At 51.7% G+C, this 12,659-nt stretch overlaps 2 protein-coding genes across 2 annotated transcripts; both read left to right on the top strand.

Annotated features, from left to right (window-relative positions):
* On the top strand, positions 1–1,550 carry V2A60_005456 (uncharacterized protein; the record flags this gene model as incomplete). Its single annotated transcript, XM_083256768.1, has 2 exons — positions 1–36; positions 858–1,550. 2 exons carry the CDS (start codon positions 1–3, stop codon positions 1,548–1,550), a joined length of 729 nt encoding a protein of 242 aa, XP_083112894.1.
* Positions 1,551–2,955: 1,405 nt separating this feature from the next.
* On the top strand, positions 2,956–4,911 carry V2A60_005455 (Sar family guanine nucleotide exchange factor SEC12; the record flags this gene model as incomplete). The annotated part of the gene is made up of 2 exons (XM_083256767.1): positions 2,956–3,093; positions 3,208–4,911. 2 exons carry the CDS (start codon positions 2,956–2,958, stop codon positions 4,909–4,911), a joined length of 1,842 nt encoding a protein of 613 aa, XP_083112893.1.
* Positions 4,912–12,659: the final 7,748 nt, after the last annotated feature.

Here is a 12,659-nt window from a genome sequence, read left to right as displayed (position 1 = left end):
ATGTACTTCATGGTCAAGGAGGGACGACTGGAAATGGTCAGCTGTCCGTGCCGCAAAGCCAGGTCAAAAGCCTTGGAATGTATAGCCTGTTGAACCCGACGGGGTCACCAGCAGGTGCTCGTGAGGTCGAAGCCCGAGGGCAGCCTCGAAAATATCCAGAACACACCGCGAGGATACATGACTCCGCCCGACCTGGAGGGAACGTCGACAGCGATCCTGCCTCTGTGTCCCTGCCAGGCACACCTGGAGCAGGTAGCATCGCGATGCCGTCTGGCCGGCCAGAAATATCCGAAAAGAACTCTTCTGCAATGGTGTATCCTTATCCTGCAACAAATCAGAGAGAACGGTCAGCTTCAAATTCGATCCATGGGAGCACAGCTCACGAGCCTGATGTGCAAACATCGCAACCTCACCCTGTTGCTGGAACCAAAAGGCCATTTTCATACGCAGGCGACGGACCATTGGAGCAGAAACCTTCTCCATACAGCCACCATCATCCGTCGAGCAGTCTTCCAAATACTAGTATAATGGCATCTCCGGTCAAGGCTACCGCGCAACCAACCCGACAAATGGAAGGACGGCATCAGATACCTGAATCAACACACAAGGGTGAATATCAGCGACATTCAGAAGGACTGCATCATCCTCATCCCCACTCGCATTATCATCCGGGTCACCATGGCGCACCACACGCTCCGCAGCCGCCTACAGTAGCCAGCGAGGGCGGATCAGCTTGGTCTGACTTGATGCGTCGACCCTTGATTGGAGGCCCTATTCTCAACTCAGATGGTCAACAAGCCTACATGACTCTGCCAGGCAGTGAGATACCGATTCCAGTTCAAGTTGACTATTCTCAGGCATCGAAGAAGGCGGACGAGAAGCGCCAGCGAAACGCGAAGGCTTCTACTCGCCACCGCAGGAAAAAGAAAAACATTCAAGAGGAGAACATTCGCTTACTTCAGGATCTCAAAGATGATCAAGAGGCAATGGCTGAACAGATCGATAATCTGACACGCCAGCGTGACTTTTACCGCGAAGAGCGCAACCGCCTCAGAGATATTGTTCTCCGCACACCCGCCATCAGCCAACATGCCTCTGGACCGCCGAGCCCGCTGTCGGCCAGAAGTGTCAATTCTTATGCAGATCACAGTCCTACTGCGAGCCAACCACGGCCCTTGCATACGCCGTCGCAGGGTTATATCAGCGAGACGTCGTCTGTCGAACGGCCGGCGCAGCGACGCAGGACTGACGATCGTCCGGAATACTCGACCAACTACTCGACACAGCCCGGACCGCCGCCTGCGACCCTGCCTCCTATGCACTCGCACGTACAGAGCATGCCCCCTCGGCCTGCCACGGCTCTCGCGACCACGCATCAGGAGAGGCTCCCGCCACTTAGGGCCATTGATGGCCCATCCTCCCACCAGCTGCACTCAGGACATGCTACGCACGAGAGGGATCCAGTCACGGGGGACTGGCGAGTCGCACAACCGAGAACTTACGAGACAGGCTGGGCTACCCCTCGAAACCTTGACAGCCATCAACGATGACCCGTGGCCGCGGCCGTTCTTTTGACGACCCAGGGAGAGGCGTTTTCACATGATCTTGGTCACATCACTTTCAAACATCCGAATATTACTAACGTATACAAACACTTTTAATTTACGGACCCCGCAGCCTTATGTCCCAAATATATCTAATCGGGCAAAATTTTGCCATGAGGAGTACGGGATAGAGAGTCATCAATCGGGCAACCGAATCGCAGAGTATATTTTAGCCGCGATACCTTTTGTGTGGACTTGTGATTTCTTCTTGTTTTTTGCTTTCTTCTTGGATTTGATTCGTTTGGTTCACTTCTTTTCTGCAAAATGCATTTTGTTTGTGCTGGAGTTGAAAAAGACGAACATGGCTACAAGGGCGGAACACTCCGAAACTGAGACGGCAAGAGGGCAAGCCTCACTCTTGAAAATATTTTTATCGAACCTGGGTTGGTGTTTTTTTGGTTCTCGAACCTTTCTTTCGGACTTTATTCCGTTTGAACCTCTTCTTTGTTTATTAGCGTCCATCGTTGCCGGAAAGCCAAGATGACACAGGGCTTTAGTGCGCGGTTGGAACACATATACCCGATCGAGTTTGGACATGATTTTGTGTTTTATAGCGAGCCGATATACCTTGAGTGGCCTTATGACAGATTGATACCATAGTAAAATTGACAATACCCCGAAAACATGTAGTCGTTCACTTATCGCTTGCCCCTAGCCAGCGGAAGACCCGATAAAACCGGTCTACTAGAGGATCGATAGATACAATCCCTCGATAGTGAACAATCTGCATAGATGCTCTGATAGGATATGCCCATCTCTAGAACTGGCTGAAGCCTTTGCCTGGCGGTGTCCAAATGACATCACAACCATCCTTCTCGCGCAATGCTGCTACTACTGTACCACACCTGCTGGAGTTTTCCCGCCTATTCGATGTCGTCGTACTTTTGAATTTAGACACTTTACGCATGGAATTGAGCCAAAAGAAATATTTTGCACATGTAGTCTGTACCTGGGCCGTCTCTCAAAACTCAGGTGGTTATCGCTACTCTGCAAAAACTCCTTCGCCCAGCTAATAAGCCTCCTGGAGTGGCGCGACCCACATATCCTGTGAACATCTGGCCTCGAACTCACATCCGTCTGATTGCGAACGACAGCTCAAAGCCACCCTCTTTTCCAAGTCGCATCATCGACTCCCATCATTGCGCCGCGCACAAACTAATCAGGAACCGCCTGGAGCTTCTCGACAATACGTACACCCACCCCCGACTGCGTATACTCTGCGGAGAAGCGCCGACTGAGCCGAGCGCATACGGGTACACGGCCGGAGCCAAAGGAGCAGCATTGTCGTGCCGGCGCTTGCTTGAAAACAGGAATTGAGGAGGGAAACGAGTTACTCATCGCCACTCCCAGAATGTCTCAGCCATTTCAAACTGCATATACTCGGAGCGACTATCCTCTCTTCGCTGTTGACTTTGACCCGGAAGATGATTCGCGGATCATTGCTGGTGGCGGCGGAGGCCCTAATCGCTCCGGCGTGCCCAACAAGCTTGTAAGGTTATATGCGCGACTCGCACTGCAACATGTGCCTGCTACGCATTTTATTTTTATTGATTTACGCACGTAAAACGGGATATGCTGACTTGCTGGTGCGCCGCTGTTGTAGACAGTCTTGGAAACTACAGGCGCAGACACCTTGCGCATCGCGGCCGAGCTCGATCTACCACGAAGCGAGGACAGTGTCATGTCCCTTGCATTCACCGGGCGCAAAGGGAAGACGATCAGCGTCCTTGCAGGCGTCAACTCGCACCAGGATGAGATTGTCAAGGGGAAGAATGAGCACCTGCGCAGTATCTCGATTCGAGGGACCGGTTCCGAGACCAGCATCAAGGAGGAGTTTCGCCACCCTCTCATAATTGACTCGACCGCGGCCGTCTATCAAAGGCTTCTACGAGTTGCCGGAACCCTCGGCGCCGTGGCTTCGGCAAATGGCAAGGACCCTCAGATTGCGCTCTTCGATGTCCCCAGCAGCAAGGGCAACGCGCTTAAACGCCGCGGGACGATTGAGCTCCCCAGAGAAGCGGAGGACCTCGATATAGTGCAGCTGGCGGATGGAAGCCACCTCATGACGTACTGCTACGGTTACGAGCTGTTCTTGGTCAAGGTGGGCAAGGAACAGCAGGATCCGCAGCTCATCTACAGCATCCCTGCCGACGAAGCCAATCGGCCAAAGTTCCGCTTCGCTCGGTTCCTTGGCCCCGAGTTCGTGCTCACCGTCGCCAATATCGGGCGGGCCGGTGCCGTGATCCACGGCTTCCGCTTGCCAAAGGCCGGACAAGAAAAAGCACGCCTGGCCGTGTCCGCCAAGCTGGACCGCAAGACGCAAGCCACGGCTTTTGCCCTCGCGAGCCTGACACGCCCTACCTTGAGCCCCAAGGGGGGGATCGAGGCCCTGGGAGACACGCAATTTGTCATTGCCGTCGCTCGCGGCGATGCGTCGATTTCTCTCATGTCGTTGACGCATGTCGCGTCACCGGCAATCAATCTTCTCACCAAGCTTCACCCACTGACAACGGTTCTTGGCGTCCACGGCAACAGCGAAATCACGGGCATGGCCCTTTCCACGTTCAGTACGCCTACCAAGAAGGCAGCGTTGGGGGAGACCCAGTACCTCAAGCTCGTGAGCGTCACAATGTCGAAATCGATTGCATTGCAGAGTATTCCCCTCAAGCAGTTCATCGATAAGACGCCGCGAAGCAAGAACGCGCCACCACGACCCATCCGCTACGTCACCAAGCTCGATGCTAGAGAACCCACGACAGCCAGGACCGCCATCACGCTCTTCTCGTTTGTGGCGCTCCTGCTGGCGCTCATTGGGCAATGCATTGTCGAGGTCATGGGCACGGGCTATCCAATTCTCAACCCGCAACGCTTCTTCCCGGGCGTCTCTACGCCAGTCAGCACGCCCATCGTCGCGCCGCCAGTAGTCCAGCAGCAGCAGCAGCACACTGCGCCCGTTGTCGCCGAGGTGGATAGCGCCTCGTTGCTGCGGGACGACTTCCTCGCCAAAATTGTCGGCGACGGCCAAGTGCCCACCGACGTTGTCGTCTTGGTGGCCGAGACGCCAGCCCCGGCCGCTGGCGAGGACGAAACTGCCGCGGCCGTTGCGGACATTAAAGCCGAAGCTCACGACGAGCAGGTTCACGGTCCGGGCAAGTCGTGGGAAGATTTGCCAGAGGCACAGCAGCACGCGTGGAAGGCTCGTCTGCATGACGCTGGCGCGTGGACGCAGCAGATGGGCGAGACCGTCTTCAAGGGCATACTGTTTGGCGAGATTGGCGGCGCAATCGGCCATGCCATGGCTGGCTGAAATGCCTGTATCAGAAGGAGTTTTTTTCTGGTTCCTTTGGTGCTTGGATTCGTAGGGGAGTTGAGAGGGGGAAAACTAATCAAGATGGTTGTTTCAAAGACCTCTCAATCTATCGGGCGCAGGAGTTTATACTTCTCTCTGTGTATTTTTCTCTGTTTTGAATGTACAATGAAGGCTTTACTCAGATCTGTTGAAGACGAGTACGTGTTTCAACATGTTCAGATGTCAACGACGTGGTTTCGGCGCCCGGAAGTTTGCATATCATGGGAAGGTGGTTATGCGTGTACAATATCTTTTTTACAAATTACAAGAGACCTACAAACAAGTCGGCATGGATGAATCGATTCTGCTCCAACCATGATGACAAGTCAGCAGCAGCCGAGAGGCAGGTAGAGGGAACAATAACCAAGAGTTTGCACTACACCACCGCCATCATCAGTGTAAAAACGGGTTTCCTGCATGACCGTTTTTAACAGTTTTCCCTGCATGGTCATTTACAAGAGCAGTTTGCGGTGAGGGCATCGACCGGTACCTTCGGATCTCGGCAACAATGCATGTTTTGTACCCCCTCGTCCTCTGTTGCCCAGCGAGCCTGCGCGGGTGTGATAGAATTTCTCCTCCAGTACCATAATGATGGGAGGTGGCCTGATCCGAGGTGCAGTGGGCACCACTCGGCAGAGCCATTTCACGGCCTGAATGCAGCACGACGTCGTGCCACCTCCTACCGTGCGGCTTTCAGAGGAGTGAAAGGGCAAGGGAGGCCGCGTGGGGAGAGGGGGGGGAGAGGAGCGGCGGAAAAGTTCCAGGATCACGAACCAACGGCGTTTTTTGGGCTACTTGTTTTAACTAAGCAGTTTGGGATGGGCTACCCAGCCCTGCTTCAAGAAGAAGTTGTTGTTTTTTTTTTTTTTTTTTTTTTGGTTTTTTTTTTCTTTGTTTTCTCTCTTTTTGCCTCGGTGGGCGATTGTCGACCTTTTGCATCCCAGAGGTAAGGCGGATTATACACAATTTGCCATGGTTGCCGACGAGAGAAGTCCACCCTTGTCATGAGGGGTGGTGGGAGGAGAGAGAGAGAGAGAAAGAGGGGAAGGGGAAGGGCAGCCGAGGGGAGGTCGCCGAGATATGCAAGGGAGCGCAGCGCGTCTGCATGCAAGCGACTTCACCACGGGAAGTGTATCTTCTGCCGAGCTTGCTAGGTAAGTAGATGGATGCGAAGCGTGCGCCGTCTAGATAGATGGAAGGGCAAACGGTGGTGGTGATCAGCAAAAGAGTCGGCACAGACCTGTGCGACCCTGACAAGGCTGTTGGTGGCGACGCTGATCTCTCACCTTTTTGCCCCCCCCCCCTCTCCTCCTCCTCCTCCTCTTCTCATGTACCTACATATATATTTCTTCATCAATGAATACTTTCTTCCCCGCTACATAGCTATATCGGATTCTTGAGCATCGGCACTACTTGCGAGAAGAGAGGTCAAGCCAGTTTTTTTTTTACTGTTTTTTTTTTCTTTTAATAGCCCTTACCCACCACCACTCCCAGCTAATAAAGGCAGCGACTTAAGACTGAGCAGGGAAGTTGACCTGGCTTGCTCGCGGATCTTGCCTCTTTTCCTTTTTTTAAGGAAAAGTAGATGATAATATTAATATGTAGAAGCAGCCAATAGCTCAGGGCCTGAAGAGCTGACCCCTCCCCCCCTCCTCCTCTCCATTGCCTGGTCATGGAGCGACTCAGGACTGAGTATGGAACGGGCTCGTGACGCAATAGGCTCGTGGTGGTGTGCATTCTCCATCACGCGGCGCCACTCATCCCACACCCCCAAGAGAAACTCTCTAGGCTGATGACAGCCTTGGCTTGGGGAAAGAAGAGAGGGAGAGAGGGAGAGCGTGTGGCTGTCGCCGTGTGAGTGTGTGTGCGTATGCGTGAAGGATTTGGGTTGCGGCTGGCGGGCGGGCGTTCATGGTTCACACCTCCTTTCGGTCAATAAGGCAACCTTTTTGTTTCTAGTCTGGTTGTCTGGCTACTTACCAACCTACTACTGAATGAAGAAGCCCAGTGCCAAAAACCAACCAGCAGGTTATTAGCGCTTTTATGCCCTTTGACGCGTGCATACCTCTCTCTCTCTCTCTCTCTCTTTTCCCCCTCCATCCCTGGGGGTATATTCAAATGTTGGCAGCCCCAATAAGATCAGGGTTCTACAACGCCAATGTATGCTCGGGGTACATGGAGGAACTGGAGCCAAGGAGGGGGCCGCCGGTGTAGAAGGGGAAAAAGAAGAAGAAGAAAAAAAAAAAACAGAGGCACCGCCACAAGAAGAGCAATGCGGCTTCTAGTCTCTTGGCCTGGTCTAATTTTATTTTGCATTACGGCAATAATCAATCAACGTCAACCGCCCGTAAACTTTCGTCTTATCCTCGACGAAGCCTTTATGCAACGTATGATGGTACCTGAATCAGTGTTGAATGCCAAAGAAGATTTGACAAAAATTAGATGAAGCCCGCTCCGAGGGGGAGAAAGGGTAAATGACCGACCGCCGTCAACTGCCGCAATTTTATGCCTTTTTTTGGCTTTAATTTCCTAAATGAAGCTTTCATGACCTTTGTGTGTGTGCGTGTGTGTGTGTGTATCTTTTTTTTTCTTGTTTTTTTTTTTCTTGTTCTTTTTTTTTTCTTGTTCTTCTTAAATACACGCTGCCTCGATCTGATATGGGCCAGGCTCGTGATTGAACGCAGTCGTTTTTTTTGCATGGGTGAGTCAAGGAATCAGACCGGCGCGGGACAGACAGACGGACAGACGGACAGACAGACAGACAGAAAAAAACACACACCCACAAGTATAGAAATAGCAATTTATCGGGCATCGATAAGGTTCGACTGGTGCGACGAAGAAAAGAAATTGAACTACCTGAAGCCGCCATCATTCCGCCGTGGCCGCCCCACCCCGGCGACAAGTTTTTGTTTCCTGGCGAGCCGCCAACATTTTTTTCATCAAGGCCAGCTATTAGTACAAGGGCCTTGAACCTTTATGCTAAAAACTTGACAGGACGGTTGTGTACCTAGCTGTCCTCAAAAACTACGTGCGCGGTAAATCGTTGTCTATTGCCTCTGGCCAGGCCCGAAACACCTATCCATCCCCGAAAAAGAAAAGGGCTTTGTCCAAGCTGTAGCAGCAGGCCATGTAACTATGAGCCGAGGATCGCGCAAGGCCCATCGATGGTTCGGTGTCTAGGCAGGGGGGGGCAGGTTCGCCGGCCGGTAGCTAGCAAGGTAGCAGCGGAGGGTGCGACCATGCGGCACACTCAACCAGTCTGTATTATTATTATTATATTTTTTATTGTCATTGTCTGAAACCTTGGGACAACACGGCCGTGTTCTGGGGTGGCACGACGGCTCGTGCCATAACTTGGTATGTATATATATATATATATATATATATATATATATATATTCTGGGTCTGAAAAGGTTCCCCCCCCCCCCGAAAAAAAAAGAAGGAAGAAGAAAGAAGAGAGATGGCTACGAGGTCGGTTTGTGCAACGAGACGAATCTTGTTGAATTGATTGATTGGCGACTTTGGTCATCCCTGCCTGGCAGCATTTCGCAGCCGCGCGACAAGCTGCAAGGGCCGAGAGGGCAGAGACGTAAATTGCCTGCATATCTCACTCCCATTGTCTTGAAGGAGGGAGGGGAGGGGGGTTATTACACTCTGAGTGAGTGAAAGGGCCATGCTTTCAGATAACTTTGGTACAAAATGGATTTTCAAAGTATACAAAAAAAAATCTAACCCCCCGTCTGATAAAGAAACATGAATATCCGTGAATATAAGAGGTTTGGGTGAACTAGGGTCTCTGGCCTGTCTAAGCGGGTGGTCCCAGCCAGTGCGCACTGCATCAGGGGAGGACGGGGAGGAGGGGGAGGGAGATCACCTCTGCAGCTCTGGTTGGGTTTTCCGGAACCCCGTTGTTCTGGCCGCACTCTGGTTTCCTTCCCCTTTCGGGTGCCAGTGGATCGGCAGGTTCCATTGCGGGAGCTACTGATGAGCGCGGCCGCCGCCCGGGCGAAGATGGCTAATACAAAAAAAAAAAAAAAGGACGGAAGAACTGTGTGTGAGAAAAAAAAATAGAGTGGTTGCTCAAGTCCTGCGACAACATACTAACCTATGGGGGGGCCCAGCCACACGGCTCGATCCCCACCACCAAACCACGGCCAAAGGCCGGCGATGGGAGGCGCAAGCAGTTAACTTGCCTGTTGGGAGGTACTTGTATGGTGCACGACGACTTGCTGGGGGGTTTTCTTCTTTCTTTCTTTCTTTTTTTTTTTTAACACTGGTTGGTCATTGAACTTTTCCAAGGAAAAATGGAAATGGGAAAAGAAGGAGAAGAAGAAAAGACGAGGGTTGCTTTCTCAAAGCGGCCCTGCCAAGTCAGTAGGTAGCGCCGCCGCCGCCATGCGCCAAGAGCTGAAGAGGAGCGGAATAGACATGGGGCACTATAGATTATGATGGTCGGAAACGGATGATGGATGGATGGATGGATGGATGAATGGATGGCTTCCGTGGCACATTCGTCACACGGCTGGCTTGTTCGTCGATGCCGCCATGTACAGCAAAAATATCCGGGGCCCATGGCATAGTCGTGTCTGCCACCGCCGCCGTCCAAGTTCTAACCCGTACGTAGACATCTGCGAATGAGGATAATTATGAGAGGAAACACGACGGGCAAAAAATAATAATGAATAAAAGTAAATAAGACCGAGCGCTCCAACACTAACAACTAGTTGCTGGCAAAAATAGGCACACATACAAGGAAATCGAGACAGTGCTGACGTTTCAGTCGCTCCAGCGTTGTTTCACCGTGCCAGCGCTACAAGTGAAACATAGGATGATTGATCCCGTTCAGGTTCACAATGCACAACTACACGCGCATCCCATCTCACTGATACAAGCACGACTGAGAGCAGGGCTGACAGCCCTTTTGGTGGTGGTGTTGCCCATTGTTGTCTTTGTTGCTTGTCTTTGTTGTTTTGTTGTTGCTGTTGTCTCTGTTGTCGTACTTCCACCCACCCACCCTCCTTCTAATGAAGGGGACAATGCTAGGTTCTACTTTTGTCTCGGGGGTTTGTGACCAGAAGAAGAGATGAAAATACGAAAAGCATAATTAAAAAAAAAAAAAGGAGAAGTAGAGAAAAAAATATATATATTCCCTGAGCTTGGGATTTCATGCACGGCTGGAGGTGGCCCGGCCTTGCCGAGTGGGGTGTACGACGAGGAAGCGGTACTGGTAGGAGGAAGCGGAAGAGGGGGGAGGGGGGAAGGATATACAGCAAAACAGCATGGGCTCTCGAAAAGAGGTGATTTGCCGCCTACGCTGCGTAGATTCACTGCAAAAGCCCTCGTCCGGCTCGCCAGCTGCATGGAGATGGCAGCATCCCATCCCCGGGCGTGATGCAATCCAAGACGGAGACGAGGAACTGGAAGTATACATATATCTAGATCGCGCAGAGGGCCAAGAAAATAAAAAAAAGATCCAGGTGTGCCCAAGCGCTACATAGTTACCTGATGACGGTAGAACTGGGCGAGATCCAGGAAATCCTACTGGTACCGACCTTGACATCGGGAGGGTGGGAGGGTGGGAGGGGGGGTTCTGTTGTTACTTGGCGGATTATGGTTTTGGATGGTGCCAAGGTGCCTGCCAGGGCGCGGGTGCAAGAGCAAAAGGACGAGGACGAGGAGATCAACGACCAGCCGCAATGTGACCGTTTGCTACACGCCTCTGTTCTGGTTTAACAAAGGAGAAACCTCTTCAGCCAGCCGCAAACGTATAGCCTGATAAATAATAAAGGGAAAAAAAAAGAAAAAAAAAGGCACAGCCCGAGGGGGAAGAAGGGGAAAGGGGGGGGGGGGGGGGGGGGGGGGGGCTTCTTGCTGAGCCCTGTTGGGCACGGTCATCAGTCAGATTGCCGGGCCGCAACCACCACGACGAAAAGGAACCTGCCTGTTCTGCGCCAGCGCCAACGCCAACGGCCAATCTTCAGCCGCGCTCAGCTTCATTGGCTGAAGACAAGAGGATGGATGGAGGGAGGGAGGGAGGGAGGGAGGGGTGTGTGTGTGTAAGTCTGTGTCTGTGTCTGTGCCTGTGAGAGTGTGAGAATACGGTTGTGTACTGCCATGGGTATTGTGTACATGGTAACTATGTTGTGTGTGTGTATGTGTGTGCGGCAACGCCAGCAAGTAACAAATCGGGGCCCCTATGTACACTGGCACTGGTCTCTGTTTTTTTTTTCCCCTTATTACACTTGATTCTTTTGTTGCTGCGCACGGAGCCTTTTTGTGGTGTACATACAAAGAAGAGGAAATCAGAACGCTGCCCTCTTCTCCCATGATCAAGTTCCAATATGTCAAACTCGGAGAGAAAGCAGAGAGAAGCGCAAAAGGTCGAGATGGTCCCTGATGATGATGAGGACGAGAAGGACGAGGAAAAGAAAGTACATGGAACGAGAGAGTCCTGACACGATGCTGGTGAGTGAGGGAGCAAACAGCGTAGCATCATCAGACGCAAACTGCCTGAATTGCTACTTATAGTCCGTGAAACGTGGCGTAACTTGAACCTCTATCGTGAGGTGGGGGCGGTAAGGGATGCAATACAAACACCATTTTCTTTTCGTCTTGTTAGACGCTTATGAGATGACTGAGCTTCCAGACAACTGAAAGTTTCTTTCTTTCTTTTTTTTTCCCTCTCTTTTTTCCCTTTTTTTCTGTCTCTTCTTCTTCTTTATTTCCCCTCATCTGTCGTGCATGGACTTTCTTGCATGCGAGAAGAGAAAAGTCAACAACAAAAAATTTGGCAACAAACAGAAGAAGAATAAAGATAAAAATAAAAATAAAAGAGGCGAAAATGGGGTCCCTGTGGCTTGCAGGGGAGTATAGGTTATTGCAAGCCATAAATCGCTACCTCTCTGGTCGCGTCCAATAGTCATCCATCATGGCAGGGTCGCGCCGCTAATCCCGATATCGCCCAACTTGGGGGGGGGGGGGGGGGGGGGGGGACCTCTCATCCCCTCCTCCTCCTCCTCCCAACTGGGGTTTTTTTTTTTGTTTTTTATTTTCAGGTACAGCCGTCATCTTTGGCAAACGATGATGATGATGACGATGATGATGATGATGGATGATGATAAAATGTCGTGAATGATTGGGAAATGGACCTCGGCCAAATCCTCATCAAGATGGAGGAGTTTGTGAGAAATCGGCCGGACTTGTTGGGCGGAAACAAAGGAAAAAGGAAATCAATGTGGCAAGAGGGGAGAGAAAAAAAGCAGATTGATGAAACTGAATGAGATGCATTGAGCATACAGAGAGAGCCCTGGAAAAAGAACATGAAGCCAAGCTTGATGCTTGTTTTCCACCTCTGGCCCTGGTCGCCAGTTTCAAAGTGCGTCGAGGAAGAATGCGCGGCGCCGGACCCCTGTCCCGCTCATCCCCCAGCTGCGGAGTACTGAGTACTGAGATGAAGAATGGGGGTGAGTGGCGGCCCTCCCCTGGCCTCCCCTCCCTTGTCAAACAAATTAGCGTGGCTGAGGCTGCTGGCTGGCCTGTTGCTAAGTACCTAGGCTAGGTTCTGCGGTGCCCGTCGTACTACTAAGTATGTAATCTGTAGTTGATCCGGAAATCTGAACAAAATCTATCAAGTCAGTGACAGAACAGTGTGTGCACATCAGACGATGTGTAGAGGCTGAGACGTAAATACAGGGGGGAGACAGCA

Source organism: Cordyceps javanica, chromosome 3 (genome assembly GCF_051103115.1).
Source record: "Cordyceps javanica chromosome 3, complete sequence".
In the NCBI taxonomy this organism is placed as follows: Eukaryota; Fungi; Ascomycota; class Sordariomycetes; order Hypocreales; family Cordycipitaceae; genus Cordyceps; species Cordyceps javanica.
Note: the sequence above shows the minus strand (reverse complement) of the source record. Positions and strands in the feature narration are given on the sequence as shown.